At 46.1% G+C, this 27,446-nt stretch overlaps 1 protein-coding gene across 7 annotated transcripts in view; it reads left to right on the top strand.

Annotated features, from left to right (window-relative positions):
• The first annotated feature begins 331 nt into the window (after window positions 1-331).
• TMCC1 (transmembrane and coiled-coil domain family 1) overlaps window positions 332-27,446 on the top strand; it is a 59,294-nt gene continuing 32,179 nt past the window's right edge. Inside the window, exons 1-4 of one of the 7 annotated variants that reach the window (XM_079316969.1) lie at window positions 361-459; window positions 3,956-4,203; window positions 10,122-10,178; window positions 13,263-13,507. In XM_079316969.1, coding sequence (XP_079173095.1) covers window positions 13,304-13,507 — 204 coding nt within the window. In that variant the 5' untranslated portion in view covers window positions 361-459; window positions 3,956-4,203; window positions 10,122-10,178; window positions 13,263-13,303. Of the gene's footprint in view, window positions 460-3,955; window positions 4,204-10,121; window positions 10,179-12,795; window positions 13,508-24,536; window positions 24,686-27,446 lie in introns of those variants that run through there. The other 6 variants (XM_079316967.1, XM_079316974.1, XM_079316968.1 and 3 more) reach the window with 6 other exon arrangements.

Below are 27,446 nucleotides of genomic sequence, written 5' to 3'. Positions count from 1 at the left end.
TGTCGGGGTCTCCAGGCGAGGAGCCGCACAAGGGAGCCCACCCGTGGCTGTGCCCGAAGGGGCCGGGCTCAGGGGAAGGGGCTTCGGGAGAGGAATAGGTGACTAGAGAAAAACCGTGCCGAGAGATGCGAGGAGCCTCCCGCCACTGCAGCACAGAGAACGAGAGCAACCCCGAGCGCCGCCGCGGGCGGGACCGAGCCTGGCAGGGCAGAGGCCCCGGGGAACGGGATCGGGATCGGGAACGGGATCGGGAAGGAGCGCGACCCCGCCCAGCCCGCACGTGACCGTGGCAGCGGTGTTGGGCCTCAGTGCGCAGGCGCAGTGGGGGTGGGCTCTCTCGCAGGGCCCGTCCCCGCGGGTGACGCCACGGCGCGCGCCCGGCCCCGCCCCTCGCGCGACGTCACGCGGCCGGGCCGGGCGGTGGCGGCGCGCGGGGATGGAGCGGCCGCCGCTCGGCCGGTGAGTGATCGACGGACCGCGAGATCGGGAACGGAGAGGGAACGGGATCCGGAACGGGGCGGGGGAACACCGGTAACCGCGGGACGGGGCGAGGGAACCCAGCCGGACCGGCCCCGGTGCGCCCGTCACGAGCGCCTCACCCGCCCCCAGAGCCGCCTCTCGGCCGCGCTCTGTCTCGCCGCCCCCGCTCCTGCGGCCGGTTTCGGTCCCTTTGGCCGAGCCGCGGCCCGCCGGCCCGCTCCCCCCGCTCCGGGCCGTCGTCCGGGGCGCAGGGCCCGGGCTGCGCGGGGCGATGTCCGGCCCGGCGGTGCCGAGCCGTCCCCGGCGCAGCCCCGCCATCGCCCCAGGCCTGCGGCCCCTCACGGGGGCGGCGCCGCGCGCCTGCAGCCCGTGCTGGGGCTTCGCGAGGCGCCGCCGCGGCCCTCGCGCTGGTTTGGGGGGGGCTGAGGCGTGTTCGCTTTCGCTTCACCGATTGCTGCTCGCCTCGGCTGTCTTTGATGAGATTGTTTAGACACGAATTATTTCATGGTGAGCTCAGAATTCGCCAGCTTAAAAGCAAGATTGTCAATGACACGCCTTTAAAGTAAAAAACTTAAGGTGTAAAGCAGCAGCTTCGAAGCTTTACGAGTGCCAAAATTCACGAGACTTGGAGCTGTGTGTTTGTGACTTGTGTGCAGCTGCTGTCGCCGGCGACACAGAAGTACCTGGTGTGCATTAGTGAGAAACGTGGTGGCACGTAAAACTCCCATGGTGGGTGGAGGCGTCACTTTCACTAAAAAACTCTTATCAGTAGGGAAACTTAATGAGGCTTCTTGGTGAGTAGGAGGTGTATGGGTCTGAACTGAAGGTACAAAGATCTGAGTGGAAAGCTAGAGGAAGAGGAGAAAGCAGAGGGTGATGTAACTGCCACTGCATCAGTAAACAGTGTCCATCATCCAAAAACCTTAAAATCAGGTTTTTCTGCAGGTTGGAAGCTCTTAGTAACAGTCCAGGCTTCTGGTGTGGTCACTGAGGTAGTGGTGCCTTGACCTCAGCCAGTGCTGCTGGGTTCTGTTCAGCCTGGGGAACAAGTGCTGCTGTCCCTGATGCTCACCACTGGCTCTGTCTTACTTAAGATTAACAGGTGGCAGATGAGTCCATGTTTGATCACGGTCTTTCTCTTAGCGTAAATTCTTTGTCCATCTACAAGTGTCTAGAGGCAAGGAAGGCCCAGTGAGTAGGTGTACTCACTGGAAGGGCTATTTCTGTCTTGGTGCCAGGAGGGGCTCTTCCTTCTCTTGTCTGGGGACAATGGGGCTCCCCAGCTTGCAGGACTTGCTCTGCTCAGCAACTCTGCAGCCACACAGGGTTCTGGCAGCAAATGAACAAGTTTGTTGGAGCTCTGTATCCACTGTGTCCAGTTCTGCTGCCTGATAAACCTACCCAGCTGGTCTGGAAGGCATCCAATATATGGAAGCAAACTGAAAATAGAGAATTCCACTTTACAAGGAATTTGCTTTAGGAAGGAATTGGAACTTCAGGTTCCTTAGAGTTTGGGAGGTGTGTTTTTTTGTTTGTTTGTTTTGGTTTTTTTTTTTTTTTTTTGTCAGGGGTTCCCCCCTCCGTTTACCAGATAAAAGTTGCTAAGTTTGGTTTTCTAAGCAGTTCTGTGTCATGGCTTGGGCTGTCTCACATCTGATTTATCATAGCTGAAGTTCCTGTAATTGAAACCTAAGTCTAATTCAGATACAAAATAGATATCACTGGAAGTCTACAGATTGTGTTTCTGTGTGTTTTAGAGAGCTGCATTCTGCAGCAGATGGGTTGTATCTAGCAAGTCAGTTCCTCCACTGCTTGGGTGAATGGCTTGTGCCTGACTGAGCTGGCTATTGTGGCTGCTCTGGAGTCAGGCAAACCTTGTGTTAGTGTTTCCTCTGGTCTTTCTGAGAATTGTTTTTGAACCATTCAAAAAGACTTGGTGTGATAATATCTTAGATTTGGTTTCTAGGAATTTTGGCTTAGAACTCTGGGGAAGGAATCTCTCTTGGCTTGCCCAGCACATTTGCTGGTGTGGCGTGTTCTCTTCAGGTGGTTCTGTAGCTGTCTGCCATTGAGAGCTGGAGAGAGGACGTTGGCACCTGGATTTGCCAAGTGCCAGGTGTTTCTTAGGTGCCTCTTGATAGACCTGGAGTCTTCTGCCCCCCAAAATACAGGGAGTGGTTTTTGCTGTGCCTGGCCCCTAGCCTGAGTGCTGCTCGGCAGAGAGGTGCTTTCTGTGAGGGCTGAGCTCATGGGGACTCATGTCCCCCATGGCCTCTCTGGGGCCAGGAACACTGTGGTGTCTCAGTAGCAAGACTTGTTTAAATTGTTTGTAGGCGGTGAGTCCTGGGTGGCCCAGGTGACATCCAGAGGTCCCTTCCAAGTTCAGCAAATCTAATTGTGAACTCGGCACAATTTATCCTAGGGGATAAACCAGTGTCTCTGGGAGGAGTGTAGATAGCTGAATGAAATGGAACATGAAGGTGGCAGGCTAGACATGTGTTGTCTGCACTTCTAGAAACTCAGTATTCTGCTATGATGAAACACTTAAAATACTTAACTTCCCTAAGCAGTTGAGACCCTCATATTGTCACCGCACAATGAGCTAATTCTTTGTGCTTGAATTAATCTCCAAATTCTCAAAATTTTTCCTCCAGCCAAGTGTGTTATGGAAAAAGGAAAGAAGGAAACAGGCAGTTGTGTGCAGTTAAATATCTTTTTGCAAAATATAATGTCTTTGTTCTTTCAGAAGCATTTTATGGTAATGCAGATCCAGTTGATCCTTTTTTATTTATAGAGAAGAATTCTACTCATGTATCAAAAATATGAAACACTTCTATTAAAATAAGATTGAGAACTTTGTTTTGGAAGCTAGATCTGACACACCATGTGAAATGCAAACACAGAACAGAAGGTCTCTGCCGCAAAAAAGTTTATGTTCTACTAACTTAAATCCACACCTGAGAAGTTCAGAAGTTTGTCAACACTGCTGAACATTTATGCCACGCAGATACCCCCTGAGTATGTACTTTATGTACATGCTGTGTTGGGGCTTCCATCATGCTCTGTGTTGGTCCTCGTTTTGGACAGCGGCTTAATTCTTTAGGCTGACACTGGTCACACAAGCACTCCTGTGGGAAAATACCCGGTGAATATCAATGTGTTTGGTGAGCTGGGAAGGTTTGTCTGAATCAGGGCAATCTGTGATGTGGTATAGTGTTGCCTGTTCTGATATGATCAAACATTATTTGAATGCTTAGAGGATTTCCCTCCTTGAGATAATTTATTAGTTTAAAGTAGTCAGAATATGAGGTAACTTCAGAGGCTGCTTCTGATTTTAAATATGTCAAAGCTAGCAGAAACATAGTATTTAAAATGTGTTAATTCTTTTCTCTTAAGGGGACTCTGAATATGTGTGCTATTTTATTGTTTATCAGGTATTAATGGTGTTTCTTATTATGCTTGTTAATTTTGGCAGGTCTTTCTCCTCTACAAAGAAGCTTTGTTGCCAAGATTTACTCTGAAAATGACCTACAGTACTAACTGCAAATGTCTGCAAATGTAGAAGCTGATAAATCATATCTTCTTCCCTCCTCTGACTTTCTTGTTTCCTGTGGAATTTATAATTCTACATTTTTTTAAAAGTTAGACTTCTGTTGATGACTTTTGGATTACAACTGTGAGCATATCTATGCAAAGAGATGAGCTACCCTGTGCACTTTTGAGGTATGTATGCCTGCTGTAACTATCAAAAGGAAAGGCTATCTGATTAGGGCAGAGAGAACTCTAGGTGTACATATTCTCAATTTTGGCTGATGTACACCATTTTGCATGCTTTTAGCAGTAGGTTATACATGTACACAGTGAGGCTGTAGGAGCACCAGAATACCCAGCTGGTATTGTGTGGAGGGCGACCTTGATTGAGTTTGCTGTGGGAGTACTCAAAAGATAGTCAAAAGCTGTATTGATTGTTTACCCATTTAGTTCCTAAATACCACCACAGCCTGCTGAAATTTTCTTCCTGAAGTATGTGACAGACATGTAGTAGTCTTGGAACTGCACCTGGAAGGCCATGGTGGTTGCTCTATTTGCTTAGATAAAGCACTCACATGAAGGTACAGACTACTTGCCTTGAATTGGGAGGCATCTGGAATGAAGGTTAGGAAAGAAGGATATTTTGCTTGCCTTCCTCTGCACAGGAGCTGGCACAGTGGTGTCTGCTCCCAGAAAGGAGTAGTCTTATTAGACAATATGTCTATCATGTAGGAGAGTAGCAGAGCTGGGTGGGATATGTCTTGTTGCTGTGCAGGTTTATCCCACCCAGGTGACAAGAGGTGGACAGCCTTGGCTGTTCCCCCAGCACAGAAAGTCACCAGCATGCACAGTTGTATTTTCCTGGACGCTTTTAGCTGTCTGTAGGTACACTAAACCTGGAATGAGGAAGCTGACTAAATGCCTCTGTATGGGCTTAGAGGAGGCCAGTGTGCACTGATAACATCTGTTTCTTCTGTAAACTACTTGGGCACAGTTATCCTTTTTTTGGTGTGGACGCCAGCGTTCCAGGGCCTTGGTGGTCTTGTCAGTTAATGGTGCACTACAGTGAAAGGCAGCTGAACACACACCTCTCCTCACACACCTTTCAGAAGAGACTTTGGTTAGTGGTTTTTGTTAAAAAAGGAAAGCTAATTGTGCGGAAGGTAGCTACTGAATGACTGAATCATTCATCATACCACACTGCTGTACAGGATGTATTTAGCAGACAACACATGTGCTTTTGTTGATAAGCTGCAGTGGTTCAGGCTAAGGTGAGGCTGGAGGGACACAGATCCAACCCAGTTCACTGTCTGGCGTAAAGCAGCCTGATGGTGTTCCTGTGACAGGAAGGTAGAATGGGCTGTGAGCTGTGATGGGCAGCAAAGTGCTGTGGTTGGGAAGGGGATCCCTTATATGCGCTGAAGAATTCTTCCAACATTCGCCTGCAAGCAGAGCTGGGTCCAGGGATTGGCATCTTGGTGAGATCCTCTGAGTAGGCAGAAGTTGGTGCATCACACTTCAAGTGTGTTTCTCAGTCTGCCTGGTCAGTGTTATTTGGCTGTGGCAGTGTGCAAAAGTAGCATTGGGCAGAAAGGGGGAGCATTGTTTCCTGTAAGCTGCTTTCGTGGAAACTGTAGGAACACACCAGGAGTGGTTTGCTGAGCTGCCTGTTGCAACCTTAGTGGTGCTTTACAAAGTGTACCAGGGATGTGCATTCTGTAGCCCAACTTGGTGCATATTTCTTGTTGTACATAAATAAGTTATGATCTCTGTAATGCTATCTATTAATGGTGCACATTTCCCAAAAAAGCTGCCATTCTCTGAAAATAGAACATTTCCTGCAATATCTTTGAATACCTGTAAGAATACATAGATTGCATGTCTCCCTGAGTGTATATCCCTAAACAGAGGATTAGTTTTTATTACCTTAACTGTAAGATGATGTTGACCAACCTTTGTGAAATATTCAGTTTAATGAAAAATGTAAGTGTTGCAGTTTAATTATTCAAACTCATTAAACTAAAAATGAATACTAAAGTGTGGAACGACAAGGAGATTAAGTATAAGATAAAGTTTTCTTTTGATGTAAAGAAGTGGTCTGAAAGGTGAAATTATGTACATTAGAGAATTAAAACTGTTCTACAGGGTGTCTAAAAAATTTAAAGAACATTAAAGGACCCTGCAGTGTTGAGATGAGTGGTACTGCTGTTGATTCAGCTGATGGGGTGGGTTATGACAGGAATTTTGCAGATATCTACTTACATTTTCTTCAGGCATAAATTTGGCAAAATTCAATATATTTTGGATTTGTGTGAGCTGATGGCGTCATTAACAAATCCCATAGTGGCCTTTGTACTGAAGCTGTTGGCTATTATTTTCTTGGAAGCCAGTTGCCATGGTGATTATCCTGAGGGCAAATAAATGTGTTTTTCATGATTCCCAGTTAGACTAGTTTTGAGCAAAAGGACTGTGTCCTTTTCTGGGATCACTGGAAGTGCTGTACCCGTAGCACTCCATGTTTGTAAATCACTGCCCGCTGAACAAGCATCTCATGCTTTAGCGGGTCACGGTCACAAGGGGTACTGTCACTTGTGTGTGAGAAGCTGTGAGTGTCATTGCTGTGATCCTGAGGCTGAATAGCAGTTGAAATGGGAGTAATGAACACAGAGCTACTTTGGGTCAGAATCTGTTAAGACTGAACTTAGCCCATTCAGGCCAGTGATGGCTGACTGACTAGTAAGGTAAAAGCTCTGTTGGTGAAAGCCAGTTCCTCCAAAGTGTGTGGGGTTGTGGTCCTTCCCTGTGCTGGCTTTCGGCTGGGGAAGCCTCTAGCTCCAGTTGCTGCTGAGAAGAACTTAGTTAATTCACATTGGATACATGTAAGAAGTTTGACTGCTTGGGCTGCGGAGCATCCTGTGGTCAGAGAAGCAGAGGGGGAGGCTGTGTTAGTGGTTGCTTGCTGCTCTGCAGAGCAGTTCCTGCTCTTGTCATGCTTTTGCTGCAGGCGTTGGTTCTCACCTGGTTTGTTGTGCTGAAATTTGTGGTTCTGGTTTACCCAGGTCCTTTAAATGCTTCAGGTGTAATTCCAGTCTGTGTGACAAGTACTGGGTATTGTATAATCTCTTTATTAATAACATATTAATAGGTGAAGAATGTTGTAGGTGATGCAGGAAGGGAAGCTGATAGACCTGATGATTGTGTTGCCATTGAGAGGCACCTGGACAGGCTTGAGGAATAGGGAGGCAGGAACCTCACGAGGTTCCAGAAAGGGAAGCAGGAAGCTCTGCACCTGGGGAGCACCCACCCCATGCAGCTGGTGTTCCGTAGTCACCCGTGTAGCTGTACTGGGGGCCTTGACCTGCAAAGCTGCTCTGCAGCTAGCAGACGGGTGTTCTGGCAGAAACCCAAGTTGCCCAACAGGTCTGTAAGGAGCTGTTAATATGGGTCTTGGTTTTGGCTCTGATTATAAACCTGCACCTTCTCAGTGGTAGCTGAAATTCAGCCTTATTTCAAGTAAGTCTGCTCCCTTTTTGTGCTGCTTTGGGTAAAGATTTGTGGATTTTTTTAATGTGGACTCTGCCATGAATGTGGGAGGAAACACTCTTGATTTTGGCTGAGGTTTTAAATGCATGACTACTTGATTCCCATTGGCAACAAAGTAGTCAAGCCCAACTTCTTTATACCACATTACTGTCTCTGTGCAGCTGGATGCGGAGGTGGATATTGAAGAGCAGCGTATTTGTGAGTGACTGCTTTGCTGTGTTTGTCTCTGAAATGCATAAGATCTAATAGAAGAAAAGGACTGTACATGTGTGCATCAGTATTTTTATTGCAGAAGTCCAATAAGTGTGCAAAGCAAGGAATTCACAATGTGTGGTAGCAGTTGATGAACGGCTAACATAGGTCCTGTTCCAAATGGTGTTACTCTGAGGGGAATAGGGACTAGTGGCTGTGCTGGGCTGGCTTCTTGGCCCCTGAGAAGAGGCCTGGCAGCATGTCTGTGCTGCAGGGCAGGTGCCCATGGCTCTGCGTCTGTGGTGTCTGTGACATACAGGGCCAGGTTGGTGCTGTTCCTGCCCCGCTGGGTGCGAGGAATGCACTGATCTTATTCTGTGTCTCTAGCTCTGCTTGAGCCTGCCTGGGGCTGGGAGAAGCGGCTGTAATGAGTCAAGTAAAAAACACCTTATGCATGTCTCTGTTTCTGTTGACACTGATAGCAGGTTTTTAACCCTGAGAGCAGGTCAGGAGGTGTGGATGGGGTAGTCTCTTAGTCCCAGCCTCCTGCAGATGCTGACTGAAGGACTTCAGGCAGTGTTTGATGGGCAGCCTGAACATCTTGTTTGTAGTCCTGCAGGGAGAAATGTGCTAATGCTTGATTAGAAAAGACCATGTAGACAAACCAGTCCCAGATTAAGGCCATTGCTGTTAAACTAATACAGTTTTTTTAAGAGTTGCGCTTAAGTCAACGCTCCCTAGACTAGCAGTCTAGAAGAAGGATCAGGAGGGATAATTTTCCTCTGAAGAGCAGGGTGAAGCTGCCAGTCATTGAGCCCCATACAGGGTCAGAGCATTAGGGATGGCTGTTAACTTCTGGTTGGAATTTCTGTCTTGCCAGATTGGTGTCATGTTTTAAACAATACTGGTAGAAAGAGCTGGTTTTGAGTCATTGGGGGGAGTATTTTACTACTCCATGGTTAGTTCTACTTTCTTATTTCATGAGTCAATGTAAATATGATACTTTCCAAAATTCAGGGCTAAAAGGACCTGTTAAAATCACACATAGTGTGGGGTGTGGATTGGTGGTAGATGATATCTTTCTTTACAAGCCTACTAATTTAACTTGTTTTAACCTCCTTACAACTACAAGCCTGGAATAAACCTATCTTTTAGAACTAGAGTTGCTAAATTTTGCCAGCTTCTTTGCTGGCATTATCAGATATAATTCTGCTGGAAGTTAAAATGAGAGGACATCTCTTCTTTGTGTTACTAGCATGCTTAGAAGTCTCTCTTTGTACCAGAAATAGCTGTAGTATAACCTTTTGTCTTCTCTTGGAAGTGGAATGAAAATACCTGTATTTCCACTTTGTGGTTCTCTTGTTCCTGACATTTGAGTCAGCTTTGACACACTGAAAGTGGCAGTGTCTCTTGGCAGAAAGGCAATGAGGAGACAAGAGCAGCTTTGATCTCTCCCTTCTACCCTTCCTCTCCTGAAAAGATCTGCCGAAATTCTTGCCATGGCCTAGTATTGTTGCATTTTTCCAGAGGCTAAAGAATCAGATCCAAATAATGTCAATGTTAATAGGAAAATTCAGTAGCAGGAGTGCAACTGACCTTTCTGCCTCTCCTGCTGTCTTGGAGGTGCGAATCCGATGTGGAATAAAACAGTCGCAATACCTCAGTTGTGCAGAGCCCTTGTAGTGTTCCTCTGAAGCATAATGTACTCCCTGTTTTCAAGAACTGGTTGAATTAATTTTCTTTGGAAAGTCTGGGTGGTCTGGCTCTTTGGGCTGGCTGGAGAAGTGCTGTCACCGTGTCTGCTCTCAGCTGTCGTCTTGTCATCTAGCACGCACCTGGCGCTGGGCTGTTGGCAGAAATGTCCAGGCAGGAGCTTCCAGGGGACAGCAGCTGCCTACTGCCATCAGCTGTGCCAGGGCCAGCTGTGTCTGAGTGCTCACAGCTTTTGCTCCTGTCAGGTGTGTACCAGGGAAACAAGAGCCAGCTCTTTGACCTGTGCTGAGGGTGTTGAATGACTAAATAGGAGAAGAAAATAAAATCTGTATGGTGCAGACGGACCTTGCAGGCTGGAGCCCTGGTGTCTTCCTCTGCTTTCAGTATGTGATGGTGGCCATAAACCCCAAGAGAAAATGCTCCTTCACAAGAACTTCTTGATTAACTCTATAAGATTCAGTTTTAACTTCAGTCATATTTGTATCCCTGCCATTACTTGAAAGAGTATAAAGTAGGACAGCTTCCAGGGGAGCTTGCTTTTCAGTGGAAAAAAAAAAAAATTAAAAAATATTAAAAGTTGAAATCATGCTCTCACTTTCTTGTTTTTATATATCTTTTCTCCCATTTCCAGAATTGTATCTCATACTGAATTTTTTTTGCAGTTCTGTTCAGTGGAGGGACTGCTGTGGGTCAGCCATGCTAAAGGGCAAATGATGGAGGCAAGTACATGTTTATCCTTTCACTGTTATCTAGTGTTGATTTTGCCACTTTTTCCTTTTGAACTGTTTTGTTTCTCAGGGTTCCTGGGAAATAATTGCACAAATGAAGGACTGTGTTAGAATGTTCTGGGATGTAAGAATTTTATAGCATCTGTTCAGTTGGCTGTATATGGAATTGTGAATTTTATTTCTGATCTAGTATACTGTTGTACGAATAAGAAATGCATGGTTTTGAACTTTATGCTATATTGTTTCTTCCCACTAACAGAATATAAAGGTGATTGTAAGTAGAGAAAACAAAAGCGAGCACAGAAGTTGAATCCTAATGCAAATAAGTGTGTTAATTAATTCTGAAGATTCACAATTCTTCACTCTTTTTTTCCCCAAAAGTAGTTATTAGAACAAATTAGTAGTTGTAAAGATCTTTATGCCAGATGTGCAATTTGCAAAGCTCGTTCCAGGCTCACAACAGACTCATCCTATGGAAATAGGAGATGACTACAAAACTCCCATTAGGAGCCTCTCAGAGGCCAAATAATTTCAGAAATCTGTCCCAGAATACACAGGGTGGCCGTGCCTTGTTTGTGAGCTCACTGTGGGCTGGTTTGTTTCAGGTTGGTTTGTAGATTGTCATAGGGTTAATTTTAAGTAGGGTAATTTTTTCTAGCAGATAATGCATGAAATTCCAGTTAGACTCAAGTGGTGTTAAGACAAACAGCATTACCAGTGATAAAGTGGATAGAGAGCATGCAGGTGACCAAAGAGATCCTGGCTGGAGTCTATACTGGTCATGTTGGATAGGAACTGCAGTTTTTCAATGAGTCCTGACTGAAAAATAACTGCCAAGTGAATTAGCTATAATGAAAAAGACAGTTATGGGTCAGCTGTCAGTTTTGTATTTTACACAACAAATTGTTTTGGGATTCTTGCTTTTTTCGATGGTGAGTTTTGTTCACTAAACCATTTGGTCTGTTGGTTGAAAATGAGCATCTAGTTTTGTGATTTTTTTTGTCCCAAAATATAAACTGAGTGGAGACGTGTAGTGTAACTTTTTACAGAACCTGTTACTAAGGGGAAGAAAAAAAGAATTAAGAAAGAGCAAGTTCAAAAGTCAAAGCATACTACTAGACATAAAGGCACTTAAATTCATTTAAGGAAGTGTTAAGTATGTAAGTATGTTATTGGCACATCTTTTTTTCTTCTGCCTCACAATTGCTGCATGAATGTGGGTAAATATATTTTATTCCTTTGCATTTAATGCGGTACTGATTAAATGGCCAGTACGTTGAGACTCAATGCTTAGAGTATTTTCAAAGTACTGACACAAAATCCTGCATAATTCCAGTGTTCTGCTTTCTGTAAGTTCTGAGTTTCTTCTTGCCTCCAACAAATAGCAGTGACGCTTGGAAAAGAGAAAGAGGCAGCTCTTCTGATATTTCTGGATGGCAATTTGGAAAGCATTTTGGAATATCTGTTTAACCCATTATGTTAGGCTTCAGATGCACAAAATTGAGAGCACTCAAATTGTAAACTCAGTGCATTATGTTTCTGCAGCTGTTTTAGCATAGAGATGAACACTCTCAAATCCCAAATATGTCAAATAATTATTTTCTAAAGCACAAACTGCTTTCTGCCAAGATTGAGGTAGATCTCTGTGTGCTTGTTTCTATGTTTATAGAAGCCTAGTCAGAGTTTTCTCCTGCAGAAAACAATGGTCAGCTTTTGAGCATGTGATCTCACGGTGCTGATGTCAGACTTTCAGTTACTGTGTTCTTCCTTCCTCCCTTCCTTCCCCATATCTTTGCTGACCTTCTCCTGTAGTTGTTGCTATACAAGTGCTGAGCTGCACTGTTGTATAATCCAGTCCTGCCTGAGCTCAGGAAATGACTTTTGAGGGTTGAGCTCTCCAAAAACCACAGTTCCTGTGCCTGAGACTGAACTGCACATACCTGGTGCTGATCCCTTGCAGATTGGTTGCTTAATCTATGCTTCAAAAGGCATTCTTGTTTCCTCTGAGAGCTGTGGACAAGAATATGCCAATTGAAAGCATTTCACTTGCCTGTTCTTGCTTGAAGACAGATTTTCAGATCTAGTTTCCAGTACCATCAGTGGATGCTGGCTGTAATAAACCATTTCTCACTATTTGGAAATTAATAACTTATTTGGCAATGTTCTGGTTTTTTGCATGTATTAAATACTGTTAAGTTAGGGTCTTAGTATCAGATCTTTTTTAAAGAGCAAAATTAATTCTGCCAAAGTGACTAACATGCTCTTCAGAAGTTTAACCTCATGTTCTGTTAGATGTTATTATGGGCTTGTTCTTAATAAACAAAACCCCACTGTTTTTTCCTTGCTTCTCCCCCTTTTGAACAGCTTTTATTACCTTTCTTGCTTTCCTACACCGTCTGTGCTGGGCTTCTCCCCCAGGCAGTGAGTGACTTGTCTCACACAAGCTTCAGCTTCTGCATACAGTCTAGATGCAACTAATGCCACGTGAAGGGGTGCTCCAAGGACTAATACGTTTTATTTTGTTAATGGCATGTTTTGCGCATTGGATTTTTAACCCACACTTGCTGCATGGATGTATAATAATGACTACTCTTTTGTTTAACATTAGATAAGCATGAGATCACCGTGGCACAACTGCATGTGTAGTCATTCTTGAAGCAATTACACACCTAATTAGCTGGCAATCTTGGCATTTTCAAAATAAACGCAAGCCTTTTAAAGAAAGGGGACGTATTTATGTATGAATAGTCAAATAAACTTGTTGGGTGTCATCAATGGAGCCATCTGGCACTGAACAGTTGTCTGATGACCCTGATCCTGGAGGCAAGTCCCAAGATCAAGAGACCAAAAAACAACATGAATCAGAGCAAAAATTATCCAAAATAACGCATAACGCTTTGGAGAACATTAATGTCATTGGTCAAGGCTTGAAGCACCTGTTCCAGCATCAGCGCAGGAGGTCGTCTGTGTCTCCACATGATATCCAGCAAGCTCAGGCTGAGCTGGAGCCTGACCTGGATTTGGAAAGCCAGAGCGTCTGTGCTGAAATTGATGGTGTCTCCACCCACCCCACAGCTCTGAACCGGGTGCTTCAGCAGATCAGAGTGCCACCCAAAATGAAGAGAGGGACCAGCCTGCACAGCAGGTGGGGCAAGGGAGATGCCCCAAAAGGAAGCCCGCAGATCAACAGAAGGTCTGCTCAGGATATTCAGTCGGGTCGGCCCAGATCATCATCCACTACAGATGCTCCCACAAACTTGTCTGTGATGGAGATTGCTTCTTCTATCTATGTAGGTGGAGAGGAGGCCGCAGCAGCAGCAGTAAGTTACTCAGATTTACCTTTGATCTTTATCATCTCCTTGTATGTTTTCTTAAGCCCTTTGAAATCTTGTTTTGAAAAGCAGGTTTCTTTTCAGCAAATTCAAATGGTGCTGTGTTCAAAAGCTTCTTCAGTGGTGAAGCAAAGAGCTTAAAAGATGCAAGCATTAGTCATTTTCTCACATGGCAGGTGGCTGATTTTATATGTATTTGATCAGTGAAATGAGAGCTACTTTTGAAACACATTAGGTTGTTTGGATGGCACACCACAATCAAACAAGGAGTGATGGGCCGAGCAGCAGCCAGAGTAGTCCTCCTTAGCAACTGTTAGCTAGTTCCTGCAACAAAACCTTCCTTTACCTAGACTGCTTTTGTAATTCCTCTCTCATTTTCTTGTGCATTTTATAAAAGCAAAAAATGCCAGTTTGAGTGGGTGGACGGTGCTGTTGGTCTTTTAGGCTTGTGAGAGGCTCTGGGAACATGGGCTGCAGCTTGTCAGCTGTCCAGCCCCTCAGTGCTGGCTTGCCTGGACGTGGTTTAGATCAGCCTGGCTGCTCTGCTGAAGAGGGATCACAGCTGTCTCCTTCAGTTTGTCCTGCCTGGGTGGGAAAAGCACCCACTGAAATGACTGTTCTGTGACTCGTTCTTGCAAAGTTGTGCATGTCAGTTTATTGATGATATGAAGAAGCAGTGTTTGTCTTACCATTTCTTCCCTTTCCCAGATCAATTTAGTTGAAGTTTGATGGGGTTTTTTGTTTGTTTTGGAAAGACTAGCTTTCTGATTAGCTAATTTTAGCTTGTTCAGGACACTGGTTCAGAGAGTTCCCTGAAAAACAGCCTTTAATAACAAAGGGATCTATGAAGGCTGCATATACTTTAAGAAGTTGTTTCCTGTTGCAAGAAACGTGGAGGAGTCTACCTAGAGCTGTAGTTGAAGCTTTTGCTTCTTGCCAGCTGTTGTAACAACAGAGTAGTAAAGGAGTTGTGAGAAGCATGCACTCTCCTGGGCTGATTAAGGGGTGGCATAAGAGTTGGAAGAGTTGTTCAGTAGTTTTGTGCCACCTTCCAGAAATGGGGATCTCTATCCCCTCATGCCTCCAAGAGCCAGAAAGGTTAAGTCTTCTGAGTATTGCTATGCAATCTGCGTAACATTGGGAACTGTAAAAATCACATGAACTACCCTTGACTTAATTTGCACAGGAAACACAAAGTGAACATTGGAAAGTACAAATGTTGGGGTTTTTTCACAGAGAGTGACGGAATGTTGTGTGATATTCCGTGAAAAGCGCCGTGTGTGTTTGCAATATTAACATGGAATCTTGCTGTTGTTTTAGTCTGAGGCGTCCCATCTGGGCTGTGGCATGTGTGTGTACATACTAGGGTTAAAGTGTATTGATGCCACTCCAAGTTACAAATTAATGGGAGATAACTTTCAGGTTTAATGCAGATGATTGTACATTTTTAAATAATACACAGCAGCTTTTACTGAATTTTCAGTATAGAGATGTAATACATTTGTAAATTAATTCCGTGTAAATTTTAAATCACTAATATAATTATTGCAGAGCTTCTTAGTTTGTGATTTGGTGAAATCAGTAAAGCACAATGCAGTCATTTGGTAAATCACCCCTATAACAGATGTCAGTGTTGTTTTCCTTGGAGGAGCCAGCTTAGCATTCAGGCTGCCACACTGCTGGAATTTATGACTATAAATTATTAATGAGTTGCTAAGTTGCAAAAACTAACTCTCCATTCAACAGCTTTTATTCGAAAATTAGTTACAACACACGTCAAGTGAGAATCAGTAAAGTGACAGGAAAAATCTGAAATCATTAGAGCAAATTTGAAGTTTGATGTAAATTCAGACTTTAAATACTGTCTTTAAGTTATGAGGTGTCTGAAGTTGTTCCACACAGTGTTACTTTAGTCCTAAATTCTCCTATTTTATTTAACTTCACTGAGGCTAGATTGGACAATGAAGCTTAAGAAATAGAAATCATTTGTTTGAAGTGTCTGTCAGATGACTCTCAGTTGTCAGTGTTGAGTCCTCTGGACCCCCAGGTTCTACCAAGCCTGTGTGGATTGTCTCTTCATCTAACTTTGCATTTTTTTTTGTTGTTGTTGTTGTTTTGTGCTCACTTTCTCCAGACTTTGCCTATTTGTTTCCTTCAGCTTTATGTAATGTTTTAAATAAATTTTTGACCTTTTCCTTTTAATAAAACCACACCAATTTCACTTCCTTGGTTTTGGTGCTTGCTGCTGACAGTGAAGCTACATTGACTCGGCTTCCCTCAGCAGGGAGTATTTTCACTGAAATTATTTAAGAATTTCATAAATCCATCTATAATTAGAAAAATGTCACTGAGTTACAGCATTGATCCATCTGTTGTGAACATATGGGCTATACAAGCTATAAGGAACAGAGAAACAATGCATGGAATGGAAAAGTTGTGATTTAATAATGACAAGAACTACATAACATAGGATTTGTATTCAAGCAATATAACTCTGTTTTTTGATTTCCTGCCTTCCACCATTGTTTGCTTTGCTGGTACCCCCCCCCCCAGTTGTGTCAGCTTGTTCCTTTGGTGCTGGGTGTGTGCCCACAGCTCTGGGGTTCCTCTGCCCTGACAGGTATCAGGTGCTGAGCTGCACAGGGCTGTGCCCAGGCCTTGATGCCACCTGTGTCACTGTGCTGGCACTGCTTTTGTGGCAGAAATTCCTGCTATGCTTTCCTTTCTTTCTTTGTTTTTCTCCCAGTATTCAGATTTATGACACTTAGGAAGAGTAATGCACATTTTGTTTGCTTCCCATGCTCCATTCCTGCTCCCTAGGACAAAGTGAGAGGTGATGGTGCACGTCCCTGTGTGCCGTGCACCCTTAGTGCTTGTAAGGTTTGACTGCTGAAGGTTTTGCTATGAGTAGATGTAGGAAGTCAGCAGACTGGGATTGCTGAGAAATTAGCCTTCAGTTATATTTTATCAGAGCATTATTCTATATGCTTTTGTGGGCTGCTGTGAAATTATCAGTGCTTCTTACTGGAATGGCAGGAGCATTACTTGTTGCAGAATTGTTTTGTCAGGCGTGGATGAGCAGGAGCCCACGTGCTTCAGTCCATCTTACTATTGAAGCTCAAGTCCTGTTAAACACATCCAGACTATTTCCATATCTTCCATATTTTGTGGAGTCAAGCCCTGAGCTTCATCCTGCAGCGGGGCTGCGCAGGGATTGGTGTTATGCTTGACACTGCCTGCATGAGCTGTGTTTAGCTTGGCTAAAGCTTGTGATTTATTTGCTTGTTGGGTCGGTCCTGCTTGATCCTTTTATGTCTGCTTTTTAACAGTAGATGCTGTGTCTGAGCAGTTTGGAAAAGGGGGGAAAAAATCTTACCAGCCTGGCCTCGCAAAAGGAAATTTTGTAATTAAATTCTTTTGTATACTAAGAAACTCAGCTCCCCCCCCCCCCCCCCCCCACCATGGGGCAGTGGTGAAAGGGCAGGGCTCAGAGCAGGAAAGCTCTAGGAGCTGCTTCTCAGAGTCCCCTTCTGCCTGTGTCACATGCAGAGTGCTGTGTGCAAGGAAAAGTTGTTACTGATATTCGTTTGCCTCTGTTCTGTCTTGGACTTTTTAAACTTCTGAAAGCTCCTACCCCATCACCATTTTTCACCCCTTTTTTTCCTGGTGTCTTTGTTCCAACTATATGAACAAGATTTAAGTCACCTTTCTTCATGTGCTGGGCACTGTTTTGTCATTTATGTTGCATTTTTAAAAACAGCTGTAGCCACTGTGTGTCTTTCACTCCTGATCTGGAGTTTCTGTCATGTCAGATGTCTTCCTAGGCCTCACTCTTCTTTTTTCAGGAGCTTCCTCTTCCCCCAGCCTGCGTATTTCCAGTGGCAGGGTCAGTGTCCAGCTGTCTCCTGATTAGCTACACCTACACTTTCCTTTTCGTGTCTGTAACCCCACTACACATGCACAACCTCCCCCAGTGAACACAGTGCCAGAAAGCTTAGGAGGGTGATCTCCTCAAAATGTTGTATTGCTAACTGAAGTGGAGAATTGGATTGGTTAGATGTTGGGGTTTTGGGTTTTTTTTTCTGTGTTGGTACTTTTTTTTTTTTCCATGTTTTATGTGTGGATACTGCAGAGTTTTGGAGACAGGAGTCTTTATTTCTTGTCTGTTCTGCAAAGCCCCTGGGCCAGGCTGTAGTGTTGCTGCAGTTGCACTGGGCTTGCAGAGGCAGCAGAGCATTTAGAGGTTCTCTTAGCATACAGCAGAAGCATAATACAGTCTCTGCTTTGAGCACAGGTTTATGGGAAGAGCAGGGCTAAGCCTGGAGCAGCTGTCAAGGGTTTAGCAAGGACTGTGAAACTCCCTTTCAGGTGAAGGTGGAAAATTCTGGTACTCTTGTAATTTTGCTTGTAAATAGGTTGACATTGTGTTAACTTACGTTTGTATGGTTCTGCAGAATAATGAGTTTTGGATGAGCCTGATTCTTTGGTGCTGAGGTCCTCCACTCTCAGTGGGAATGAGGGATATTGAGTACTTAGTTGCATACAGGAGAAAAAATTCTTAATAATCCTCTGCATACAAAATGTTTTTAGTTCACAGTATTGTTCTCTGTTTTCTCAATTTGTTGTTGAAATAGAAGGGCAAAATGTTATCCCAAAACAACAGATCAGATTTTTCTGAATACCTAATTTACATATATTTGCATGTTGTTAGGCTTTGTATGGAAGCTGAGAAATGAGATTGTGATAGCATTGAGAGTATAATTATTAAAACCTTTCTGAGATGCTTCACTTGGGCTTTTATTTCAAGTAGTGTAAATATTTTTGCGTAGGTCTTTTCTTGTAGAGGCAACCCACTGAGCTGAGAAAATCAGGATTGTGGTTGTTTGAAAATGATTGAGCCTGCACAGATCTCATTTGGGTCTCACATACTTACAGAGCTTTTTGTTGGATAATTAATTATGTGTCAAGACCAGGACAATACTGATGTTTGAGAGATATGAAATTGCTGGTAGTTTGGTGAGCAGTTGTGTCCACATGCACTTTTATTGATGCCTGTGACCCACATGCAGGGCCTGGCACCTGGCCTTGTGGTGCCTCATTCCTTGGGATTTTTACCCTGAGGTGCCTGCGTGGTTTGCTGTCACCTGGGCATGGCAGCAGCGTTGGTGATGGAGCATGGCTGTAGTGAGGGCAGGTTACTCAGTCCGGCTTCTGGACAGGGAACTGGTTTGGAATGTTTTGTAGAAGCCTTTGGCTGACACCTTCTGGCATCACTGAGAAGACAGACCAACTTGGATTAATTTAGTGTGAAGTCATTTGGTGGGCTTGCAGTTTTTCGTCTCCATAGGCCCAGAGAGTTTCAGGTTGGCATTGCTTGTCTTAGGGCTGCAGGAATGATGAGAGAAGGGATTTACTGCCCTGCGGTGGGGTTCTCATAGAGCAGCTTTTGAAGGCTACATTCACCTCAGTCCTGCTGTATCCTGACAGAACTTCACGTGTCCTCATCCAGTTTTTGCAAAATCATCTGTCCTAAACACCGTGCAATACGTCTGGGACAAGCACCTGTGAAAAGGCAAAAGACAAAGTTTTTATAACATTAAAACCATGTATATGAACAATATGTCCTGGATCTCTAAAAGATGACCTCAGTTTTAACCCATTTTCCCAAAGAACAAGCAATCTTAGCACTATACTCTAGTGTTGGCTCTCCTGTTCAGCTTACATTGGTGGTGAGCATTTTTTGGTAACTTTTTTGGTAACTGATTGAAGTAAAACATTTTGTGGTTTTGGCTGTAAGGGACTGGAAATGCTAAAAATGATTTCACTTTCAGCATCTGGAGCTGAATCATGTTCAACCAGTTGCACAGTTCCCTGGGAAGGGAGAACTTGTACTTGTTTGGGTGGTTGAAGCAGGCGCTGCCCTGACAGCCAGGTGTGCAAGAGCCTCAATGGGCAATGCACAAAGAGCATTTCGGGACAGTAGGACTTTCTCTCTTTCTTAGGAGTAGTGCTGTACACCCCTGGAGCTGTGGATCTGGGCTCCCAGCATATGGGGATGGGGTTGTGTCCCTGTGGCCTGGGCAGCTCTGGCTCCTGTGTGCCTGTGCTCTCTAAGGAGAGCCAAGAATTTACTTTGAATATAACTGAAATCTGAAGGATCTCATCATTGTCAGTCCAGATGTAATTTTTTACAGAAGGAAAAATATTATTGATGTTAAAATGTTGTACACACACTTCTTATTTTATAATCCCTTCCCTCAGTTTACACTCACCCTTCCAGTTATTCACTGTACCACTCTATGTGCTAATATCAAATTCCATGGCAACTCAAAAACATTTAAAGTAATTTCTAATTGTAGATTTGACTGATACATGGTATTTGTCATCTTTTTGCAAAGTTGTCATGAATGCTTTCTGAATCAGTTATATAGAAATTCTAAGTGTAATTTAGTTGGAAATTAATGTTAAAATAGTAAAACTTGGGCTTTTGCTTTGCAGTATCCCACATAGAAAGTGGGTGGCAGAGAGGAGAGACGTTGAGTGGTACCATGACACTCTGCCAGGGTGCTGGGATCAGGCAGGGTTGTGGCACTTCTGGGTGTGTTTATCTGCCTTGAGCAGTTTGCAGATGGATGTCCTGAATAAAAGAGCTAATCTAATCTCCCAGCTCCGAATGATTGTGCCAGAAGGAAGGATATTTTACTGGGGCATGTTCGAGTATTTTTACAACTACGAGAATGCTGTGACTTTTCTGATGAGAGGTTGTTATGGGTTATGTTTTGACTAGCTCCTCTCCCTACCCCCCACCATGGAGCTGCCGGCCCCTCCCCCGGGCTGTTTTATCTAGCCGAGTGTTTTTCGGCTTTTGGGGCTTTTTGCCGCTGCTTCCGCTGCTCGCTGCTTTGGCTGCTGCTTGCCGCTGCTTCTGCTTCTTTGTGCCCAGGTGCCGGTGCTCTGGTGCAGGTGTGCTCTGGTGCAGGTGTGCTCTGGTGCCGGTTCCTCTGGTGCCGGTTCCTCTGGTGCCGGTTCCTCTGGTGCCGGTTCCTCTGGTGCCGGTCCTCTGGTGCAGGTGTGCTCTGGTGCAGGTGTGCTCTGGTGCCGGTGCTCAGGTGCCGGTTCCTCTGGTGCCGGTTCCTCTGGTGCCGGTTCCTCTGGTGCCGGTGCTCAGGTGCCGGTGCTCAGGTGCCGGTTCCTCTGGTGCCGGTTCCTCTGGTGCCGGTTCCTCTGGTGCCGGTTCCTCTGGTGCCGGTGCTCAGGTGCCGGTGCTCAGGTGCCGGTTCCTCTGGTGCCGGTTCCTCTGGTGCCGGTTCCTCTGGTGCCGGTGCTCCGCCGCTGCCCGCGGCTCCCGGGCGCTCGGGCCGCAGGGCCGCCTCTGGCCCGCAGGGGGCGCCCGGGTTGCCCCGCGGCACCGGCGCAGTTGGGTAGTGCGGGAGGGAACTCAGGGACTCCAGCTCTGTGTCCTGCGGCAACCCAAACCCTGCTGTGTGCACACACCTGGGGCTCGCGGGAATGAATACACAGCACTCAGGTGTCTGTATTTTATTTTGAAATACATATCAAATAAGCTGAAAGGGTTGATCTTGAGAAAGTGTAGGTTTCAGGACATGAAATTTTAATCTTCCAAGCCTTCTGCAGCAAAAAAAAGTGCCTCTCCTTTTGGTTATTTCAAGAGATCCCTCTGTAAGAGGTTATCGGGCAGATGCATTTTGTTCATTTACATGTGTCAAGCATTGATGTAACGTTCATATAAACACATTTTTCTAGCTTTATATGGTGTTAAAAGATAATTTTTTTCAAAACTCTGTATTTGATATACAAGTAAAAAGCTATAGGTCTCCATGAGAGGGATATTAAAACTAATTCTACTGGGCATTTTTATAAAGAAAACTAGTTACAAGATATTTTGTAGCAAACATTAATTCTGTTTGTGTTTTATGTTCTAATGAAGGGATATCAGGCAGAGGCACTGCTTCATTATGTCAAATTAATTTTAAATTTGAAAATAAAATTTGGTGCCTTTTATTGAAATGTTGATTTTTCTCCATCATATTCCTGAATAAAAACAGAATAATTCACCAATTAAGCTATTACACAGGAATGAATTGCTGTAGGATGGGAATATTAGGCAAAAAAGTAACAGTAGCCCAGGAATGGGGGACTAAGGCAAAGAGCTGCATGTGTTCAGAGCAGAAGCCACTAATTAACTGTGAAGATCATAAGCTTCAGTTTGGAAATGCTGAATGTGAGGCCTTGGCTCTAGAGACAAAGGAGAATGTTGCTATCATCAATTTTGCTAATCTGGCAGTCCCATCTCAGTGTGATGTGGATTATATCCCAGCCAAACTGGCTCCATTGCTTATCTGTATCTCTGTGGCCCAGACTGAGCCACAGGAGCCTGGTGGGGAAGGGGATGAGGCGCTCTGTGTCCCAGGTGCAGGGCAGTGAGGGGCCAGGTAGTGCTCAGGACTGGCCTCAGAGGGCAGGGGCTGATTGCCAGAGCCATCGGTACCTGCTGTCAGGCAGCGTGGCAGCAGGGAGGTGACAGGGCCAGTGGCTGTTGTGGCTGCCCAGGCTGCATCCCTGCACCTTCCACAGGCTCACATGCCGTGCCATCCCACGCTCGCACTCTCGTTCTCCTCTCACACACACTTGCCCTGCTGGTCTCTGCAGCGGTGGGCACCTGAGCTTTCCTGGTACACAGGCTGTTACAGGTGGCAGTATGGATTTTCTGCAGCAGAATTGAAGAGTGTGCATAAGGCTTCTGAATATAGCCCAACTGCAGAACAAGAAGTACTGACCCAGTTCAGGGAGGAGGAGGAGGATGCAGCTGCTAGATGCAGAATCCCCTGAGCATCTGGTGACTCCTCTGTCAGTACAAGGAGGTGTTTCTAGTGTCCCAGTCCCTTTAGTTTTCTGTGCTGTCATCTCACTGTGGTCATCACAAAACTGAGGCTTGGCAACTGAGTAATGTACTTTCTATATATTTCCAAAAAATGAGAGCATTTTGAAAAGGAGTCAAAGTTCTGGCAAGGAATACTTCCCTTGTACAGAACGTGTCTGCATTCCATACTGAGTTACCCCTGACTGGGCAGAATGCTACTGAATCCTGCTCTCATTTCACAGCTGGGATTTTGGTGCTGAAGAATGCATCTATTGATGTTAATTTTGGATGACAGTTATAAAATAAGCACTTCTGCTTAATCTTCTTGTAACTTTGCCTTCCAGGTCTATTGAAAGAACCGCACTGACCCTTCTCATAACCTGCCATGGCCCAACTGCAAATGTTTCCTCTATCTCTACTGTCCAGATCACCTGATGACTTTAAAAATAGGCTAGAGACATTTTTCTTAGCAGGTCTAATAATCTGGTGTAAGGCACCTTCCTTTTTCTACAAGACTATGCAATCATGCATGGCAGTGAACTGCACTTACCTAGTACCTGCATTGGAAGGGATTTTGTGTGGAGTTAGTGCACAACTGAGTCCAACAGCCAGGTGCACACCATTAACCATTAACATATATACCATGCTGTCTGGGGCCCCAGATTTGTCACAGCTGGAGCGTGCAGTGGGGTCCCTTTTAGCCACTGTGCCAGTACTTGCTACCCAGTGAACCTAAGGCCTGGGCAGCCCTGGATAATCCACCACTGATACTGAGTCGAGACTCGGGGACAGGCTCTGGCATAGGAGCTGTTCCTTATCCAGTAGATTTTCTGATAGTTATCGAGAAACTATTTTCCTGTGTGGATAAGGCCATGTACTGGAGCGATCAGTGCCATGGCCATTTCAGTGTAGTGCAAAAAGGAAGCCTTTCCTATTGCATTCAGGAGGCAATTACAAAATGAGTTGGAAATAAAATCCTAAGAAGTCCAAAGCTAAAATGCTGAGACAGGGCTACGTCCTCCGTGCATGAGCATGCTGGCAGCTGCCCGAGCCCGTGTTGGGAGCCGGCCGTGCCCAGCACGGGCTGGCGCTGTGTGCACTGGCTGCTGCGCTGCTGCGCCCCGGCGCTGCAAAGGGAGCCTGCAGCCTGCGCTCCCGGTCTGGCTCACTAACGGGCGCTGCAAAGGGAGCCTGCAGCCTGCGCTCCCGGTCTGGCTCACTAACCGGCGCTGCAAAGGGAGCCTGCAGCCTGCGCTCCCGGTCTGGCTCACTAACGGGCGCTGCAAAGGGAGCCTGCAGCCTGCGCTCCCGGTCTGGCTCACTAACGGGCGCTGCAAAGGGAGCCTGCAGCCTGCGCTCCCGGTCTGGCTCACTAACGGGCGCTGCAAAGGGAGCCTGCAGCCTGCGCTCCCGGTCTGGCTCACTAACGGGCGCTGCAAAGGGAGCCTGCAGCCTGCGCTCCCGGTCTGGCTCACTAACCGGCGCTGCAAAGGGAGCCTGCAGCCTGCGCTCCCGGTCTCGCTCACTAACCGGCGCAACGAGCGCAGGAGGAGCGCTTCCAGGAGCCCAGAGCGCTCTTGTCGCGGCACTTGAAGAACTGCAACTGTACCTGCTTTACCACGCGTATTTATTGCTTGTTTGTGGCGGGGAGAGAGAAATACTTTATTTGAATTCTTTTCTAGTGATTGTAACGGGGTCTTCTGTGCTAATTCCGGGGGCAGAGTTGACACTCCCGTGCCACAGTGTGCGAAGGCAGCGGGAGCTGCGCGGAGCCCGCTGCCGGTGGGGCTGCGCGGGGGCGCCGGGGTGGGCGCAGCGCTCGCCAGAGCCCGGCAGGGCCGGGGCGGTGCCGGTGCCTGGGCGGTGCCGGGGCGGTGCCGGTGCCGGTGCCTGGGCGGTGCCGGTGCCGGGGCGGTGCCGTGCCGGGGCGGTGCCGGTGCCTGGGCGGTGCCGGGGCGGTGCCGGTGCCGGTGCCTGGGCGGTGCCGGTGCTGGGGCGGTGCCGTGCCGGGGCGGTGCCGGGGCCGGGTGTGCCTGTTCCCGCCCCCGCAGCTGCAGGCGGGAGCGTCGCGCCTTCTCTGGCACGGCCCTGCCCGGTGCTGGACGGCCCGGCCCGGCCCGGCCCGGCGTCGGGCTCCTCGGGGCAGCGCTGGGCCAGGACGCGGTGCCGGCGCCCGAGAATGCGCAGCCCCCGTTGAGCGCCGCCGGCCGCCGCCCCGGCCCCACGCTGTCCGGCCCGGCCCGGACATGGTGCAGCGCTTCAGCCTGCGCAGGCAGCTCTCCAAGGTGGGTGCGAGCCGCGGCTGCCGGCACAGCCGCGCCCGGGCGGGGAACGAGCCGCTCCGCCTTTGTTCGCCGCCGGACACAAAGGCTCGGCCGAGGGGCGGGCGGGTCCGCCCGGCGCCGGCGGTACCGCGGCCGTGCCGGCTGCGGGATCAGCGCAGCCCGAGGCCGGGCCGGGTCCGCGGGAGGGGCGGCGGCACTGGTGGGGTGTCCGAGAGCGCTGCGGGAGCGCTCGCACGGCTGCTTTGTCCTGGGCAGAAGGTCCTTGGCGCTGTGAGCCGTCCCGGCCAAGCACCTGCAGCGTGCCCTGCCCTGTGCGGGCTCATAGCCCTCGCTGACGGCACGGGGCTGCAGAACAAAGGAGTTGCCGTGTGCGTGTTTTGCTGTTTAATAATTGAAAGTGTTCAAATTCGTTTCAGGAAACTGCCTTAAGAGAGAGAATAGCTAATCCATGTACTCTTGCAGATTGTCACTGAATCAATCCAATGCGTGTGGTTTGAAAAAACATTTGGACAAATCCATCCATGAAGAAGAGTGTAGGACGGTGCAGGGACGAGCAGTTCTAGAGCTGCCAGCACAGCCCTGTTTGTACATTGTTTGTACATAATTCCCAGTGAGCAGACTTGACTCTGGATGTAGGAGTTATGGTATTGGACTCTTAAAAGGCAAGCTGAATTTTCACTTTGCATTTAAGTTCTTCTCCTCTGTCCTTCCCACCCCCATGTGTGTATTTGTAAAGGCTTTAAAATGCAGTCATCAGAATTCTAAAATGCTGTTATCAGCATTTAAAATAGGTCAGAATTCACATCCTGCAAACTGTCTTGGGAAAAGCTACAGCTTTGCAATAATGTGGTATCTCTCTAATTATTTTTTCTTTTTTTTTTTTTTTTTTTTTTAGTATCTCCTCATATTAAAGAAACTGATGTAGCCATTTCAGGGAAAAGTGAAACCTGCATCTTTTAAGGGCTTGCCTTGTTACATGGCAAGCTGTGTCTGCAAGTAGTGGAAGTCTCCACAGACACCCTGGAGTTTAATCTTCCCCTCAAAAGAGACTTGATCTAGTTAGTAATGAACTTTGTAACTAAGCTTTATTTATGTAGGGCAGCCAAAATAGTTTCAAATGAACTCATTTGGATAACTCCATTTTAATCCTTGTACATCTGGGTGGGCTGAGTGATTTGGATAAAACTTTTGCAGTGATTTTTAACTATAGAAGAACTGTTTTCAATTTGTTTTTCTGGCTCTCTACATTTTTCTGTTGTCTGACACAATTGTGTCTTGCGCTGCATTAGCTCTGATTTTGTCAGACCTACTTTAAACAGTTGTCTGGCCCTGACATATTCTTAACTTCTATGTTTTAACTGTGAAAGTTGCACAACTCTTATAGTATGGTGAACTGAAGGAGAAAATGAGAGCTTGGTCTGTGTTTACCAAAATAAAAAGCATAATTGTGTGAACAATTGGAAGGGATTGTGTTGATCTCAGTTTGGATGTAGGGTGAGAATGATCTCCCTGTCTCCTCGCCACGCTTTAGATGGAACTGGGAGGTCCCTGTGTGTTGGGAGTCCTTAGTAGTAGGGAGGCAAATGGTGCTACAAAGCACCTTTCATCTGCTGGAAGAAAAGCATAGAAAATATGTATAATTTTGCTGATACCTTTATCAGCTGAAATGCAATGACTGCCAGACTGTATAGAAATAAAACAGAACTTTATTAATATTTCTTGTGTGAAAGTCTTGGTTCTTTTGTGGACACTGACATAGACTTCAGAGTTGACAAATCCTTTCTTAGGATCTGGAGCACCTGCTCGCAGGGTGTGTCCACTTCTTGTGTGAAGTTGGACATTATTATGTGATGTGCTTGTGTTATGCAGCTGCAAAGTCAAAGTTGCAGTTTCTAACCACATTTAATGGTGTAGGCTTCAAATAGAATGAGACCGTGCAGATTTGAGAGCTGCAAACTGAAAAATGCTTCCACCAGTGCTTATAAAACTTGAGGGAAGAAAAAGTAGGACTTCATGCAGGAAGGAGAAATATGACCTCATGATCTAGGCTTTAATCTCCAAGAGCTGGTTTTCCATGGGGCTATTTGCACTGCATGGCTTCCATCAAATCATTTCAGCTTTCCCAGTCACTATCTTCCTTCTATGAATGAGGTTAATGCCTTTCTCTTATTTACATAATGGCTATCCAGTTTTAAAATACTATTCTGGAAAGGGCTGTATAAGCACTTAACTGTATGTTAATTCATTAATTCACCAGAATGCACACTGAAGTTTTGCTATAGGAGGGTTTTTGTTGAGTTTTTTTTTCCTGGAGTGCCCTTGGTAAATGTTCAACTGCAGAAAAATGTTTTCTCTGCGTTATCTACTATTTGTGGCCTTATTTAACTCTTGGAAGCCTGCAAACACTGAAGTCATGTTCAGAAAGTCTGCAACTTGTAAGAGTCTCCGTTCTAGAATCACTCTAACTTCTCCCACGGGAAAGGAAATTTGAAGGAGTGCTTCAGTTAGCACAGAATGGCCTTTGTGCAGGCACAGTTTGTGCTTGTGCAGGCATGTCTGCCTCGGAAGTGCACTGAGACCCTCTGCTTACACTGGTGTGAGAAGTCCCAGGGTCCTGTCAATAGTGAACAAAAACTTACAGGAGAAAGAAATACTTCTATCATCAGAAATAAATTATTTCAGCCTGCTGACACTGGCAACAGGAGCAGAGGAAATGAAGAGTTTCAGGTTGACAGGGAGGCTGAATAGGGTGTTTTGCTGG

This window comes from Erithacus rubecula, assembly GCF_903797595.1.
Source record: "Erithacus rubecula genome assembly, chromosome: 13".
NCBI lineage: Eukaryota > Metazoa > Chordata > Aves > Passeriformes > Muscicapidae > Erithacus > Erithacus rubecula.
The sequence above is the reverse complement of the archived record's forward strand: the minus strand, read 5'-3'. Positions and strand labels throughout refer to the sequence as shown.